Genomic DNA, 18,143 nt, shown 5'->3' with positions numbered 1-18,143 from the left:
GATAGCTTTAACTATCGGAATGAGTTGTAACTATATCTAATTTGCATAAATGTAGTGGAAAGTTGTTGTTTTTTTATTAGCATGAAGCTAAGTAAACCTTATGTTCCATCTAAAAGAAACCTTAATGGCAGGTCCGGCAGACCACAAGAGCCATGGCACGTGGCTTGTTTATAAAAGCCATACGGATGACAGAAACATTTGGTTATACTTTATTTTAAGGTGTTATTGTTACAGTGTAATTATGTATTTAATAAGTACTGGGTAATATGAATTAGCATGTACTTACTAAAGGTTTAGGGTTTGGTTGAGGGTTAGTTGCATGTAATTATGTATAATTTATGTTTTTTACGAAGGTAAGTAATATATGTAACAAGGACACTTAAATAAATTAAGTGTTACTAAACATTTCATAACAGGACCAGAGTTCAGGTATCTCCATGTGTGGACACAGTGACAATGCACACATGATAGAGATTGCAAGAGTCCATCTGAGTAAAACATGCCAGACCACCAGACAACTTTTTCTCCGCCAATAAAAAGAAATTGCAGTATTTGTGTGTAGCTAGAACAGCCCAGGTTACAGGCAGGAGAGTTTCAGTTAGGGCAGCTGGGAAAACATAGGCGGACAGCGCAATATGACCACACAAAGAATGCAACAAGCATTGCAAAGATCCCACCCTAGAATGGGCCGTAAAATCCATCTAATAAAGCAGTATGTGGAAGACACCTCGAGAAACACATGGCTCAATTTTTCAAAGCTCAGAGTAAATGGCTCTAAAATGTAACCTAACTAGATTTCTTGTGGCACACATGCTGCTTATTTCAATACTCAATCACCAAGAGACTGGGAGGATCTGCACAGCCTCAGTGTTGGATCATTACATTGGTTTGAGAGCACTTTGAGGGAGTTCACTAACCTTGCCTTCTGAGAAAACAACAACGCTATGCAGGTTTGAGGAGAACAGATTAACAAAATAAGACAGAAACCTTGAGTTTCAGTCTGAGGCATTAAGAGGATTTGAGAAGAAAGCCTATCCTGCTGCCTACACCTCATTCAGTACTAAGGGTGTCTCTGCTAATGAACTCTTCAGTGGAAAATTAATGTATAAGCCCTTTTCAACAAATATACACCATGGTTTATGGCATTACAAGACAATACAGAGCATTGAATGACCAATTAAATTAGACTTATGCATCATATTGGAAATGCTGACTGAATTAAATCAGAGGAATTCAGAGGCAAGTTATAGTATCTTACATACTTTATTTATAACAATGACTTTCAAGTTAACAATGATTTTTAAATGTCTACATGAATGCATTTATCTACTTACTGCACTGATTGTTTTCATTTTATTTTTTTAATTAAAATGGACCAGTTTTGGGAATACTTGTATACATTTCCATAAACGTGACACAGAACAGCATTGTGGGTACCTTAGCCATCAACCCCTCAAACTACGCCACTCCATCATCATGAGGGAATTCTAATTTAACCCCTCATTTGATCGTTCAGTTGCTCTTTTTCTTCTGTTCTGTAGTTAGTTGATCCTTCCTAATTGTTCATTCCTCTCCACCTTCTCCCTGTTCTCCATCCATTAGTAGGGCAGCATATTTACTAGCTGAGCTGAATTGCTGTAGGGACAAAAAGAAATGTAATGACCACAATGTCTGTGATGAACAAATTAGAGTGGCATGAAGAAAATAATGTTCCGGTATTTGTTTCTGTACAAGTTATTCCCAAAGTTCTACACAACAGTGGGCTGAACACCTCCACTGATTTGTAGTTTCTACAAATCAATCATCTTTGGGGTCTAACTGTTCTTGCAACGTAGCCTACATTGAAAATGCTACATGAAAAAACTGATTCAGGGGTCAGGACCAGATGAGGTACTCACAGGAGGAACACTCTCTTCATATTTCTTTGGTTCTGAGGCTATTCTGGGATCTTTGCCCCGCCTGACCTCCTTCCTGTCAATACAAGAAGGAGTTTAAGAATACTTCACTCAAAAACTAAAATTTTGTCATCCTCAAGATGTTACAAATCCGTATTTTTTTCCTTCCACATAACACAAAGAGGACTGAGCTGCTCTTTTCTATACTAGCCTGGGTTTCCCCATGGGAAACTTTTCCCCATGGGATTTTATTCACGCTGCTAGGCAGCCTGGATTCCATGGACCAGATTTTCACCTCAGCGAGGGGACCAATCACAGAACGGGGAGGGAGCAGCAAGACGATGACGACGTCTATGCGACACACCGAAGCAGTTTGTTTATATATATATGGATCCAACATGGCAGCAGACGCTGCAGCCTTAGATAGTGTTCTAAGTAGTTTAGAACGCAAGTTTATTTCGTCTTCTTCCTCATCGAATTTCTGTCGCTCTACATACGCCATCTGGTATAATTGAAACGACTGGCTATGAGCTACGTACAGGCGCATTTGATAGACATTCGTAGAGCCCAATAAACGGCTCTGGGCATTCGTAAACCACGCCTCAAATACGAGAAAATGAACATATGGTTCCCAGACCATGTCTGGGGTGGGGTGGGGGGGTGGGGCTCCATTCATATACATTTACCTTATAGATGACCTATATAAATTACAGATTACCTTTTTGGACCTTCTAAGTTTTGGTTACTTGAACTTTCAAAGGTGGGACAGAAACCTCTCAGGTTTTATAAAAATAATATCAATTTGTGTTTCTAAAGCATTATTCGCACTGGATTAGCATTACATGATGACGGTCACCAGGTACACTTGGCGAATGGGAGAATGGGGGCTGCATCAGACTGTTTTGATAGTATTTTGGGTGCTGGGTCATATCGTTATACAACTATACAATTTGGCGAAAGAGAAAGCTGAAAACCATTAGAAGAGTGAAAAAAAAATGATTAGATGGAGATGGATGACATGTATAGAAGCATGCGGTAAAGAACATTCTTCTGTTTATGATATCTCAAACAGCTAGACCTATAACGACAAGACATTTCCAAGCAATAGCCTATTGACATCACATCCGGGGATAAGTCAATAAATTCGAATAAAATCACAGGCTTCACTTATCCCGTGCGAATGCGCCACACGAAATTCAGATGTGAAATTCAACGTGAACTTCCACACGAAGTTCACGTTGCTTGTTCATGTTCCCCTTTGTCTCGAAGTGCATGCACAGAAAGCCGCTTGAGGAACAGGGCGAGTTCTCTTTCGTGCTTATAATAATTGTCATATCAAGCACGCTACTGTGGCAAGCAGGGCGGGGCCGAGGGCCGTAAGAGACTTGTATCTCTCACAGAGGACCTTTGGAAGCATTAAAGGAAGAGTGATGATGACAGTGAAGGACGAGAGAGGACCAGGCCTGGACTTTTACGTTTTGTTTTGCTTATGTGTGTGCGGCAGTCGTCCATGAGGGGCTGCTGCCTTTACTTACTTGCGTTTTGTGTTTGTTTATTTTTGGATTATTAAACTGTTACACGTTTGCCAGTTCCTGCTTCCTTTCCATAACAACATACTTTGTTACAGTCCCATTTCGCGAAAGTCACATTACATGATTTTACTGATTTTCACATTAAGTTTGCGCTTTAAGTTTGCACCAGGAGCGAAAGCACACCACTGGAAAGGGGGCAAAAGAATTGTTTTATCTCAATTATCATTTTCATTATCATTAGAGGCCAAAATCGAAATCGAACCTTAATTTCGATTAATCGCACAGCCCTATGCAGTCATGTGAATTTATAAAGTGCATGACACATTCACATTAGTGAAGACTGTCTCACCTGTCTGCAGGTTCTCTCTGCTTGTCTTTAGTTGGGCAGTCAACCCCTCGTCCCCACCCCCCTCCTCCTCCTCCTCCTCCTCCTCCTCCTCCTCCTCTCCCAACTCCTCCTCCACCTCTTCCCTGAGGCATAACTTTATCCCTTTGAACGCCATCATCCCGGTTTTCATCTAGCAAACAGAACAACAGACAAGTGAGAAAACTGTATATATTCAAAAGTTCTTGCTACTCTGTTGAAATGTTATTGTGGAGTCTTTTACCCTTGCCCAATACAGTCTCTGCACTTTTGGGAGCAACTAAGGGTGTTCCTTCCTTCTCATTAGCACTCCCCCCTGGGCTGCGTTTGGCCCAGGCATTTTCTTTAGGGGGAGGGGCAGGCATTACTTTCAGTGGGAGCCCTCCCTGATTGGAAGAGGGTGATGTACATGCAGGAGAGATCGGCTCATCCTCGTGGCCACTGAAGACTTCATTCTCTGAATGTTCATCTTGAGACCTAGATCCTTAACATCACAAATACAGAAATATATTTTTATTAATTTAACTACTTGATTTTTTGTTTTCCTGCTATCATTCGAGATCTTTAAACCAGTGTTATTTTTGTATTATTTATATACTATTGTAGCATTTATTAATATTTTGATTTAGTTTGTATTTATATTTTCAGTTTATTTTAATTTTAAAGGATCAATAATTTTATGTGCTTTTGTCCTTTTTATTAGATTTTTTTTTTTTTTTATTATAGCTTTCATTTATATTTATTTCAGCATTAGTTTTAGCAAGTTTAGTAATTTCTAATTTTAATTTAAGCTTTGAATTAATTTATATTTAAAAAAATTGTCTTAAATAGTTTTAGTTAACAATAGCAACATTGCATCAAATCCATAATTTATTCAATGCAATAAAAAAAAAGCATATATAGCACTTCTACAGATTTTTTAATGACTACAACCGTTTCTAATACCAGTTGTAAACTGGGTTGGTTATCAGCTATCATATGAGAACATTAATCAGAATTGTAATATTAGTGCATTCCTAATCTACATTATTTGATAAGGTATCTACTAAGAACACAAATGTATTACCTTTAGGTTGTGAGGATTCACTTCCTGTGCGTTGGCGCTCTTTAAATGGCTCTTCACTTCTCCAACTCGGGTCTCTGAAGAAAAAAAAAAGAAATTCAACCCTTAAAATTGCTCTTTAATCACTATTTAAATGTCACTTTTTCAGAGACTCCAGGGCTGTGTCCGAAATCACCCCATACCCTTAAATAGGGCACTATTGATGGGGCAGCCATTTGTAGTGGTGTCCGGAACCATAGTTGACGTTGAGTGCACTCATTGAATCCCACAATGCACCGTAATAACGAGTGAACAACCGCAATGTACGTACAGCTAGAGAATACCCATAATGCACTGAGTCGCGCACTGAATGAATTCCCGCATCTCGCCAGGAGATAGCGCCTGCAGCTGAATCAAATCATCCATCCATTTTCCAAACCGCGCTGGTTCAGCGTAATATCATACAGGTATAAACTCCTTTTCAATTTGTTATTAAATTGTTTAATTAAAGTTTATATGCTAGTTTCCATATCAGAGTTCAAGATAAATCTTTTCATTAATACTGGAGCTGCCAGTTTGCTACATTTCAAATGATTATTGTTAAACGGCAAACACAAACTATGCAAAATCGGCAGCCCTTCCAGTGCACTCAGTGTCCGAATTCACTCACTCGTTTTCATCAACCCCTTCAAGTGGACTATATTAGTGGAGTAATGTAGGGAATAGTGAATAAGGGTATAGGGGGCGATTTCGAACACAGCACAGATGTTCCTCAGCTGTATTCCATTTCATCCCATCAAGATTTTCCCACCACTAACAAACTTTCCAAGTAGAGTGTGGTTCGCTGGTGAGCAACCAAGTTTCGTATCTACCCATCTATTTCCCCCTTCTCACCGGTCTCTAGGTCGTCTCTCCGGGGGTCTGTTCTTGTCATCCTCCAACTGTTTCTGGAGTCTATCTTGTTCTTTCTTCAGCCTCTCCTCCACCTCTCTCTCCTTGGCAGCCGTGTCCACCGGTTTGGCTGCCCCAAATATAGAGGAAGTCCTGCTGGAACTTGTTGTGTTACTCTGCGGGGGCAAGCTTCCACTATGTTCCTCCTCTTTTGGGATGCTCCGTGGCTTCAGGTTTAACTTGGGCCTCTGTGTAGAGGCTGGAATGAAAAATCTCATACGATTAGAATAGGGAGACAATGTTTCTATGTAAAATTTGTATCTTTAAAGCTGACGTGTGTAATTTCTCCATGAGCTAATCTCATCATGTACCCCTCTCTTCTCGCCCATCGTCCCTCTTGTCAAAATGCTCTTCACGATCTCCGTAGCGATCTCCATCACGCCGGTCATCAAAGTCTCGTCTGAAGCCACTGCTGAATCCTCGTCGTCCTCCACCACGTGAGTCAAAACCTAAGACAATCATATGACCGTAGCATTACTTACAAAGCAAACTGCAATAAATGTAAACACCAAACATTCATGAACTCAGAGAAAGTAAAGGGATAGTTCACCAAAAAATGAAAATTCTGGCATCATTCGTTCACCCTCAAGTTGTTCTAAACCTGTATTAATTTCTTTCTTCTGCTGAACACAAAAGATGATATTTTGAAGAATATAGGTAACCTATAGGGCTGGGTAATGACACAAATTTCACAATTTGATTCGATTGCGATTCACAAGCTTGCAATTCGATTCGATTTCGATTCGATTCAATATTGATTATTTTGGATATCAGGTACAATGCATGGCAAATTTTCTCAAGGAAAACAGATCTCAACTAATGCTGTAAACTATGGGAGTCAGTTGAAGCCTTTTAGGCTTCAATAGCCTACTATAATATTGAAGGTAAAAATGAACTGATTTGTATACAAACACTTAAATTACACTTATTTATTTTTTATAATAATATAAATATATGAAATATAAACATTTAAATGGTGGCTGTCATAAAAACTTGCCAGATTTATTCAAACATGCATTAAATATTGAAGAACATTAAAAAATTATAATGAATATGTAATATGGTGCAAAAGGTTGCAAAATGTTTTGAAAATGTTTTGAATTTAGCAAAATGCTCCTCTCTAGAGTTAATTTTTCTAGCTGACTAACGAGTTTATGGTCGCTGGATATGGTTTTTCTGAGGTAAATGTGACGTTACATGACATTGTTTACAAGCTGTACTGACGTCTTTCCACGGTTGAAACTGATTGAGCGATTTTCCATGTGACATGATACAGATTTCGATAAGATGTAATCTATCTTTTAACACACTTTCAGATGCTCTTTCATGTTTATTTCACACTGTAACTGGTATTATTAAGGTGGAAGAGAAGATCATGTGCTGCTGCTTCTCGAGCGCCAGAGCGATCTCACGCCACAGTGCCAAAACGGTATTTATGTTTTTGAATTTCGAAAGAAAATGGACGTAATTTTAAATCTGAGACTTTGTTTCATATCAATAGTAGCCTAACAAAGCACAAAGATTATTATGATTTATTGGATGGGATGCGCGCTTTAATGTTCCATTCATTCATCAACTGAAATCAGGATGACTAGCCTAACCAATTCTTGGGATTTAAGAATCGATATCGGTTTGTAAAAATGAGAATATTTTTTACCCAGCCCTAGTAACCTAACAGTTGATGGAAAAAAATACTATGGAAGTAAATGGTTATCATCAACTGTTTGGTTACCAAGTACCAACATTCTTCAAAAAATGTTTTTTTTTTGTGTTTAGCCGAAGAAATAAATTCATACAGGTTTGGTCTTGAACAACTTGAATTAAAATTGTCACCATTTACTCACCAATGGTGACAATTTAAATTTTGGGGGTGAGCTATCCCTTTAATAACTTGCACTACCATTTTTGACTAGAGTATCATATAAGAAATTCCACTGAACGAAACTCCACCAACCTCCACGATCATAGTCTCTGCTTCCTCTGTCGTCGTAGCGATCTCTCCCACTGAAGCGATCTCGACCGCTGTCAAAACGATCATCACGCCTTGGACCATCTCTGAATCGGTCTGACTCATAGCGATCACGAGACCCTGCAAAAAGACACCACAAGGCATTACATAAAATAGTACAAACAACAGTATGTTAACAGTCAAACCAGGTTTAAACTGATCTATATTTAACCTTGAATAAACGAACAAAAAACAAAATAAGAAATATTTATATTGTAATATTTCACTAAAAAATAATTTTACAGTACAAATACAATACTAATATTTATAGTTGTCTTAATTTCTTTCTTTTCTAACTTTCTAACAACTGAGCTTTTATTTTGGAAAACCACAAGGGCCCATAAAGCTTTTTTTTAATGATTACATATTTTACATGCATTTACATACATGTACGTACTAAATTAAATTGCAGAATACTTACTGAAATATACAGTATCCTTTAATATTTGCGATTTGATAGTGACATTAAGCTATTATTTTTAGTAATCATGCAGGTCTACTATGAATGTTATAAATACTTTCATTTTTACTGGATAGTAGACATTCTCAAATATAATATATGCAGTAGTATTTTGTTTAAGCATAATATACAGTTAGCATCTGTTTAACTTACGGTCTCCAAATCCTTCGTCTCGGCGTGGTGCTTCTTCTTGCTCGCCACTCGGGCGTGCCCTCCAATCAGAATCAGTCTTATCAGGGCCACCGTCCATCCCACGACCGCGATCTCTATCCCGGTCTCGCCCTGACATTGATCCACCATCCCTCTCTGGAGGAAATATGACGTTAAATGTAATCAAGAAAGACACTTTCACAGAGGCAAAAACAATGTGAAGGAGTTTGAATATCATCAGTTCACCTTTGTCATTGGACTGATCTGCGATATCCACCCGGATCCGCCTGTTCCCAAGATTCTACACAAATTTGATGCAACATTAATCCAAAATAGAAAACAACAGCAATGCACTGAGGTCAGTATTTTATTGATGACCTACCTCCTCATTTAGACTGAGTGCGCGCAAGATTGAGTCAACATCATCAAATTCAGCATAACCAAATCCTTTAAGCCTTTCTGGGTTATTAGGCTCCCGTGGCAAACGCACCGCACTGATCTGATAATATACACAAAAGACACAGTTACACACAACCTGCACTTGTCAAGCAGCTAAGACATTATAAGTATTATCTAGACATCACATTTTTAAACATGCATGCAGTGTATCCACTGACCGCAAGTCCCCTGAAGAAGTCTTTGATGGATTCCTCGCTGACATCGTAGGGAAGGTTACCGAGAAAGGCAGTGTAGGGCGGGCCGCGTGGCAGCCGAGAGCGGTCAACGTTTGGCTCCCGTGCTGCACGAGGCGCAGTAGGCAGGATGGAGCGATCGATGGGAGGAGCTCGATATGTATCCTCCGTAGTATGCCAGGAAGTTGAGACTAATGAAAGGAGAATGGGACTTGATTACCACAGAATAACATTTTTATTGACCTGATTTCAAAATGCATCGGATCCTATTTAAACCTGTATACGCAAAACAGATGTTAATAGCACATATACACTCACCTAAAGGATTATTAGGAACACCATACTAATACTGTGTTTGACCCCCTTTCGCCTTCAGAACTGCCTTAATTCTACGTGGCATTGATTCAACAAGGTGCTAAAAGCATTCTTTAGATATGTTGGCCCATATTGATAGGATAGCATCTTGCAGTTGATGGAGATTTGTGGGATGCACATCCAGGGCACGAAGCTCCCGTTCCACCACATCCCAAAGACGCTCTATTGGGTTGAGATCTGGTGACTGTGGGGGCCATTTTAGTACAGTGAACTCATTGTCATGTTCAAGAAACCAATTTGAAATGATTCGAGCTTTGTGACATGGTGCATTATCCTGCTGGAAGTAGCCATCAGAGGATGGGTGCATGGTGGTCATAAAGGGATGGACATGGTCAGAAACAATGCTCAGGTAGGCCGTGGCATTTAAACGATGCCCAATTGGCACTAAGGGGCCTAAAGAGTGCCAAGAAAACATCCCCCACACCATTACACCACCACCACCAGCCTGCACAGTGGTAACAAGGCATGATGGATCCATGTTCTCATTCTGTTTACGCCAAATTCTGACTCTACCATCTGAATGTCTCAACAGAAATCGAGACTCATCAGACCAGGCAACATTTTTCCAGTCTTCAACTGTCCAATTTTGGTGAGCTCGTGCAAATTGTAGCCTCTTTTTCCTATTTGTAGTGGAGATGAGTGGTACCCGGTGGGGTCTTCTGCTGTTGTAGCCCATCCGCCTCAAGGTTGTGCGTGCTTTGCTGCATACCTCGGTTGTAACGAGTGGTTATTTCAGTCAAAGTTGCTCTTCTATCAGCTTGAATCAGTCGGCCCATTCTCCTCTGACCTCTAGCATCAACAAGGCATTTTCACCCACAGGACTGCCGCATACTGGATGTTTTTCCCTTTTCACACCATTCTTTGTAAACCCTAGAAATGGTTGTGCGTGAAAATCCCAGTAACTGAGCAGATTGTGAAATACTCAGACCGGCCCGTCTGGCACCAACAACCATGCCTCGCTCAAAATTGCTTAAATCACCTTTCTTTCCCATTCTGACATTCAAGTTTGGAGTTCAGGAGATTGTCTTGACCAGGACCACACCCCTAAATGCATTGAAGCAACTGCCATGTGATTGGTTGATTAGATAATTGCATTAATGAGAAATTGAACAGGTGTTCCTAATAATCCTTTAGGTGAGTGTACAATGAAGCACATCTTACCAACCCTAGCATTCGGTCTTCTTAAGGCTGGAATACAAGTGACTTTTGCCTAGATTTTTCCCCCTGATTTACAGTCAGGACACTAGTTCAGTAGTAGCAGTTTCAGTAGTTGCTGAAAGCCAGAGCTAGTCTGCAGATTTTGGTCAGCTGACAGATTTCACAGAAGATCGCATTGAAAATCATGGGCACAGACAATTTTTAGCTTCAGACTAGGGCTGCATGATTAATCGAAATGAAACCGAAATGACGATATGGCTTAGTCTAAGATTTGATTAAATATATACGCTGCTCATTATTTGCTGGTGTGCAGTAATGTCTCAGAGCGGCTCATTTCTACACAAACTCAAATGAACAATTTTTTTCTCTGATTACTTGGCTCAAGACGATTCGATTGCACCCTTTGACGTCATTTACTTCACGAAAATTTACGGCATTTAGAATCTTTTTTTAAAACCTACTTTTAAGAACTCCTCCTAGCCTGTTGCTCCAATTTTCAAGAAAATGTAACCAGATTATCTTCAGACCATGCTAACAAAAATGTATGGAATTCAAGTGCATTAATGAAACCGTTCTTGAATAACAAAATACAAATTCAACAAAGAGCACGCCAAAATTGGCTTGAGGCTATATATCCGCAACGCTTTGGCATATTCAGACCATACTTGGTTTGTGTTATAACAACCAAGTACATGCACAGTTTCAGCACAGTGCCACCTAGTGGTCAGGAGATATGAAAAATTGGCTGATCTATAAGCTGATATATAATTGGCTATAATGTCTGAACAGTTACGCCGAAAACCCCCAAAACTGGTCTCTTTAGATTCGGTGCAGCATGCAAATAGCCTGGTAATACCAGACTCTGCTTCACTTTGCTTCGTAGACAGAGTCTGGAATGGCATAATAGAGAAGTGTTTTCTCTCTTGCTAGGGGGCGCTTGTCTTAAGTTTAAAATCATTGGTTACCCGTAAGCCAATCACGTGACGTTTGGTTAGGGCGTGTGTTATGCGCATGCTCAGCCGCATCGAACTTCCACTGTAAACACATGTATGATGCGAAAACAAAACCATCGAGCGAAATACCGGAGTAAACATGGCTGTGAACGACTTTTGCAGATTATGTGAAGTAAATCTACGCATCCACGGTACAATACGCGTCTACGTCACGGCTCTCAGCCCGCCCTCTGTTCGTTGATTGGCCCGGCTGTTTCCAGACCGGTGGAAAACAGAAAGCTCTGACGCTGTATCAGACTGAATACAGAAGCGAAATGAAATTGAGCGGAAGTACGAAGTCTGACGTAGTCAGGCTAGCATGCAGAGGCAAACAATACCCAAATTTCCCATGTCGGCCATTTTTAATATTGTCATAAAATGCTATATTTTACGAACGCATTGGCGATTGTTAAGAAACTCAGTATGTGCCATTGGCAACATATCCTGAAGTTATTCAAAACATTTTAAGTCAGCGCTACCTTGTGGTCAAAGGTTATAATGTAATTTCAAAAAGTGCTAACAGTTTGTGACTAAGCCACGTTTCCACTGCAGGAACTGGGGACTTTGGGGTGATACTAGGTGTGTTTCGACTGCAGAGACCAGGGTCTAAAATTTCACACTCAGAAAGTCCCTGCTCGTGAGGTAGTCCTTTTTCAAAGTTCAGGAACTTTCGGAGGTTGGTACTTAGGCGCAGAACATGCTGATTGGTTGAGTTCACGCAGCATTTTCATTGGTTGACGACACGCAGCATTTTATTTAAACCACCATTTTTAAAGGTCTGTTGCGGTGCGTGCAGAATGGTTTTCTATTCGAATCAATAATGGAGTTAAAAAAATTCGACAGATGGACGACGAGTTTCAGGCTTTATTAAAGGGTTAGTTCACCCAAAAATGAAAATTCTGTCAGTAATTACTCACCCTCATGTTGTTCCAACCGCGTAAGACCTTCGTTCATCTTCGGAACACAAATTAAGATATTTTTGATGAAATCTGAGCTATGTCTCACTCCTCCATAGGCTGCTATGTGACCGAAACTTGCTGGCCCAGAAAAGTCATCAAAGAGATCGTTAATATAGTCCATGTGACTCCAGTGGCTCAATCTTAAGTATATCAAGCGACGAGAATACTTTTTGTGCGCAAAAACAAACAAAAATAACGACTTTATTCCACTTTTCATTTCCTTCTCTCTGGGCCTCTAGTTGGTTCGCGTAGTCTTTTTGCGCAGCGCGTCTGTGTTACACGTCACCACGTAGGCTCACTATTGGCCGACGCCGGTCATGTGTGTGATGCGTGGTGACGTGCAACACAGACGCGCTACGCAAAAACACTACGAGGCCCAGAGAGAAGGAAATGAAAAGTGGAATAAAGTCGTTATTTTTGTTTGTTTTTGCGCACAAAAAGTATTCTCGTCGCTTGATATACTTAAGATTGAGCCACTGGAGTCACTTGGACTATATTAACGATCTCTTTAATAACTTTTCTGGGCCAGCAAGTTTCGGTCACATAGCAGCCTATGGAGGAGTGAGACATAGCTCAGATTTCATCAAAAATATCTTAATTTGTGTTTCGAAGATGAACGAAGGTCTTACGCGGTTGGAACAACATGAGGGTGAGTAATTACTGACAGAATTTTCATTTTTGGGTGAACTAACCCTTTAAGCTTATGCGGAGGACGAGATCCAGCGGGAACTGGAAAGTCGTGCACAGATGCCAAAACAACTCTCAGGCTGCATTTCTGCAATGCTTTGGCATATTGACACGAGTCTTTGCCACCTTACTCTGACCACACCACATCAATTTGGTCACATTGCAACCTATTGATCGAAAATTATATATCATTAAATTATAGGACTAGTGACTTTTTAAAAAAATATATTTTTCAGCCATTTTGCCTAAAATCTTCTTAATATAATTGCTTATTGTTGCAGTTTGTCTGATGCTCCCAGCCATGCTGGCATGACTTATCGTGCCTTCTTTGTGCTTGGCCCTTTAACTGCTGCTTGCAGCTATATATAGCCATATTGACATATAATCAATTCTGGCCAAATTGTGCAGCCCTACAAACAAGCACAGCAAACCTGGAATGTTTTTGGTTTTTTTATCTGATTTTAAATTGCAATCACAATTTTTATCAGAAAAATCTCAATTATATATTCCCCCAAATCATGTAGCTGTACTTCGGACTATGATTCCATTCAGTCTGAGGATATCAAACATGTTTGATATTGAGCCAATTTAAGGCATGTTTTCATTTGTCATGCATCTCTTAGCAATGATTCGGTTTAGATTTTAAAAGTAATGTAGTCCATTCCAGGATTTACTCACCATCTCCATCCAAGTCATCAGTCTCATCTGCCCAGCTGGTGGTCTTCGCGCTGGGGTAACTGGGGGGTGCACTGCCACTGCTATCATTCGCAAGGAAATCAGTCAGGGTCAGGGTCTTCCCCTTCTTCTTATTCTTCTTAGCTAAAGAAAAAATAACATTCCATGAGAATGCCAAAACTGAGCTATTTCATTATTTGATCAATTTCTGCATGTTAAAATTCACAATGAAATGAAAGTAGTGACTGATCTTTTCTTCCATATTGTGGCGTACATCTCAGTGAAAGATTTTTGAAAAAGGAAAAAAAAAGTGGGGTGTGGTTCTATTCAACGGTTGCTGATTGGATGGAGGCCAATCTGAATGCAAGCTTGAGGTTGATTGTAAGAAAGCGGCAGTGATTAAGCAGCCTAAAAAATTGGAGGAGTCCGGTATACGCCAGAGAGAAATCTGTCATTCATTTCACCAGAAAATTAGATCAGAATTATGACAATTTGATTAAGAATTAAAAAAGAAACGTCCATGGATGAATTGTTTACAATTAGATCAATAACATGCATTTAGAAAACAGGGTGAATTTTCATTTCATGCCCAGTTTGACATTCATAGTAAGAAAAATATTTTGATGTTCCCACCATAGCTTGGCCACATGGTGACAGAGATAACAGAAAGTATGATTATGCAAAAAATGGATAGCTTGCCTTAAAAGTGAAGTCATTATACTTGTAGAGCAGTGGTTCTCAACTCCAGTCCTCGGGACCCGCTGCTCTGCACATTTTGTATGTCTCCCTTATTTAACACACCTGAATCAGATCATCAGCTCGTTAAGAGAGACTCCATGAACTGAACTGAGTGTGTCAGATAAGAGAGACATACAAAATGTGCAGAGCAACGGGTCCCGAGGACTGGAGTTGAGAACCACTGTTGTAGAGGATTTCCTCTACAGCAACCTCTCAACAACCTTCATTAAACTGCATGAAACCCAAAACAGATGCTAATAGGCTTCACACCACTCATTAAATGTTGAGTACTATCACACTTATGTAAAATACGTGCTGATACTATGCAACTAGGAACTGAAAAGGTGAGATAAGACACTCAGTGAGCCTCACCAGGGATGTTGTAAGGCAGGGGTGTCAAACTCAGTTCCTGGAGGGCCACAGCCCTGCAGAGTTTAGCTTCAACCCTAATTAAACACACCCGATCAGCTAATCAAGTCCTTCAGGCTTATTTGAAAACTGCAGGTGTGTGTGTGTTGAAGCAGGGTTGGAACAAAACTGTGTAGGGCTGTGGCCCTCCAGGAACTGAGTTTGACACCTGTGTTGTAAGGGGAGGAGATGGTTCACTCAAATAAAAATGTATGGGAGTGTCTAACATGAAATATGGTAGCTTTAGTCCTGCCTTACAGTTAAAAGAGCCAATGATCTTGTTCACATAAGCATTGTCTGTTTATTTCTCTATAACGTCTATGTGTGTTAATTGGACCAGCCAGAAAAACATAGAACAATAATTTATGATACCATTGGTGTCAGATACTACGGATTCGAAATAGGCCTATCTCTTTCAGAGGTAACATTAATATAGTTTCTTATAATTCAGTCTTTCCCTATTCAAGAAGATAGGAGCTGTACTTGCATAAGATGTACTGTACATCTGCCTGGTTGCACAAGACTTGGAAATAACATTCAATAATCATATTTTGTGATCAAATTCACGTTCCACGCATGTTTTGTTAACTTACTTAGGCACTATTTTTGTATGCTTAGTCTAATATGGCTTAGACAAACTGACACGTCAATTAATATAAGGTAATAAGATATGTTTTGGTCGTGAATTCCTCGATTATTTTAATTGATCGAATGAATTAGTGAATGATTCAATAATGACTCAACAGAAATAAGACAATCGCCATCTGCAAGAGTAACTATGTTAACTGCACTGAATGAATCCGTATCCACGTAAAAAAAAAAACGATTCCGAAACCTCCACCACTACAATCGGTCCAGTCTAAACGAGCACATAACGTCCACGGTTCCGTGCACGTGGTGAACCCTCCGGTCCCTCCTCTGGAACGTACTGCGCATACGCACCAAACACGGGTTATTAGCACCATCCAGAACTTTATGCACTATCATTGAACATAATATTTTAACTTTCTGTACACTAACCTTATAAACTACCACGTACATTATATTACCCGAACATCCGTTTGCAAAACCTTGTCGCGTCCTAAAACTAAGGGGGACAACGAGACAGACGAGGCACATGATTTGGCCGCTAGCACACTGGCTAATTCATTTGAGCATACGGCTTCCCCAATGCGACTAATCCATGTTTTCAATGCATTTAACCAATAGATTTAACAGCGCCGCGTTTGAAAAACGGATACAGTGAATGCCACAACCATTACGTTTGAACCCAAGAATGTTATACAAACTTGGTTATAGCTGTTTCGCAAAGAATCCTACAAATATAGGCAGAGCACGAGTGCGCATTATTCTTACCTGACGCCGCCATGTTGGAGAGTGTTCTGGTGGAAGAGTCCCGGATGAAGGCGTCAGGGATTTGTCACGGGGTTAGACCATAGGGTTAGACAGGCATCACACCCTCACTCACAACCACATAACATGTTTAGTAGTTGCACATTGCGAGGATGTAAAAGCTGGTAATAATCATATCTGAAATAATCATAACAGAAATCCCCGAGATATAAATTGCCAGAAATATTTTATATAGGCTTATTTAACTTATTGTTTTACTAAAAATATTTTACTTTAAGGTTTATGTGTGTGTACTGTAATATGAAATATATAAGAGAGGAATAGCTAGGCCATTTACACACCTTTATGTTCAGTTTTCTCGCTAGGTTTTCTGACCCCTTGTACTGTTTGTTGAAAATGGCCATTTGTTGGCTCCTCCAAGGTTGCTAATAGAAGACTGTTCTACCTCGTTTTATGCATTTTGACAGATTCTTTTATCCACAGCAACTAACATTACATTACATTGAAAGTATACCGTTCATGCATTCCCTCATAATCAAACCCATGACTTTGGCATTGCTAGTGAAGTGCTCTGCTGTTGGAGCTAGAGGAACAGGACTGTTCTGCAAAGAATCTTTTTACATGCCTCTACATCTCTCCCAAGATCCATTTCATTGTGTGTTTTTTTATAGTGCACACTGTAATTCATCTTTGAGAGGCTGGGTGACGACTCAACATTTGTGGTGAGAAAATAAGTGTTAGTATTTCTCTGTGTGGGAACTCAATGTGGTTCTCTCATGGTTTGCAACTTGCAACTTTCAACAATAGTTAATAGAAATATAACATAAAAGTCTGATAATATAATTTTTTATATTTTATCACCTGTTTAGATTACTATTGAGCAATGATTTTATCACTTTATTACTGTACATCATTGTAGCTATACACAAGCATGTGGTTTGTACCATGACAATATAAACACCTTTCATACATTCCCCCCCTGTTGGTGTGATTTATATAACAGCAAAAAATCATTACAAAAGCCAGATGATGCTAAGTATTTATTTAGCCATATAATAATACAGATTACAAACAAGACTCAAATTATGAAGTTATGATGATATTATATTTCCATTTATATAATATTAATTTGTATGCTTGTATTATTAAGGTATGTTTTGAAACTCCCGCACACACACACACACACACACACACGCACACACACGCACACATAAATCATTAGTCTGAGGGAGGAAAAGACTTTCATTGCAAATCATTTTTGAAGAAATGAATCTAAATCTGATTCATTCTGTTCTGGTTTAAAATAATATTTTTGAATATTATTTATTTGATGCGAAATATATAGTGCCATTTAGAAGATTGTGCGAACCAAGGGTTATCCGCTAATCCCCTGCAGAGACAAAAAAAAAAAAAAAAAAACAGAGCTGAAGACTTTTAAGAATTTTAATCATGTTTGAATTGTGTTCCAGAACTATGAACAGTTGTTTATGTATTTGTTTGTGGGTTTCGACTTACTGCATTGCCTTCTATAATCCAAGCAGCATTTTCTGCTACAGTGATGATTGCAGTTGCAGCGGTTACGGATGTCAAATCTCTCACCACATCTCCCTTGACAAGAGTTTGAGACTACACCAAAAAGACATTTAAACAAGCATTATGTAGAGAAGTGGTGTTAAAGGGGTCATGACATGAGAAATCAAATTTTCCTTTATCGTTTGACATAAAAGAACCAAAACATCCTGCAAGTTTCATAGCTTAAAACGT

The 18,143-nt window shown here is 39.4% G+C and overlaps 1 protein-coding gene across 2 annotated transcripts; it reads right to left on the bottom strand.

Annotated features, from left to right (window-relative positions):
* Window positions 1-200: 200 nt before the first annotated feature.
* On the bottom strand, window positions 201-16,460 carry eif4bb (eukaryotic translation initiation factor 4Bb). 2 transcript variants are annotated; one of them, XM_079883884.1, is made up of 14 exons: window positions 16,383-16,460; window positions 13,884-14,024; window positions 9,020-9,225; window positions 8,785-8,901; window positions 8,649-8,703; window positions 8,406-8,558; window positions 7,739-7,873; window positions 6,096-6,233; window positions 5,728-5,983; window positions 4,858-4,931; window positions 4,036-4,275; window positions 3,777-3,945; window positions 1,899-1,971; window positions 1,240-1,635 (listed from the first exon to the last, which is right to left on the bottom strand). In XM_079883884.1, exons 1-14 carry the CDS (start codon window positions 16,393-16,395, stop codon window positions 1,564-1,566), a joined length of 1,842 nt encoding a protein of 613 aa, XP_079740010.1. In that variant the 5' UTR covers window positions 16,396-16,460; the 3' UTR covers window positions 1,240-1,563. The 2 variants fall into 2 exon arrangements, with proteins under 2 accessions (XP_079740011.1, XP_079740010.1); XM_079883885.1 differs by lacking the exon at window positions 1,899-1,971 and having other exon boundaries at window positions 201-1,635.
* Window positions 16,461-18,143: the final 1,683 nt, after the last annotated feature.

Source organism: Squalius cephalus (genome assembly GCF_949319135.1).
Source record: "Squalius cephalus genome assembly, chromosome: 10".
Taxonomy (NCBI): domain Eukaryota; kingdom Metazoa; phylum Chordata; class Actinopteri; order Cypriniformes; family Leuciscidae; genus Squalius; species Squalius cephalus.
Note: the sequence above shows the minus strand (reverse complement) of the source record. Positions and strands in the feature narration are given on the sequence as shown.

What these genes read in the sequence shown, in the direction of transcription:
- eif4bb (XM_079883884.1), bottom strand. An exon ending in ACTTCTTCAGGGGACTTGCG is followed by an intron (nt 8,902 to 9,019) that starts GTCAGTGGATAC and finishes GTATATTATCAG; the next exon opens with ATCAGTGCGGTGCGTTTGCC. An exon ending in GAGAGACGACCTAGAGACCG is followed by an intron (nt 4,932 to 5,727) that starts GTGAGAAGGGGG and finishes TTTTTTCTTCAG; the next exon opens with AGACCCGAGTTGGAGAAGTG.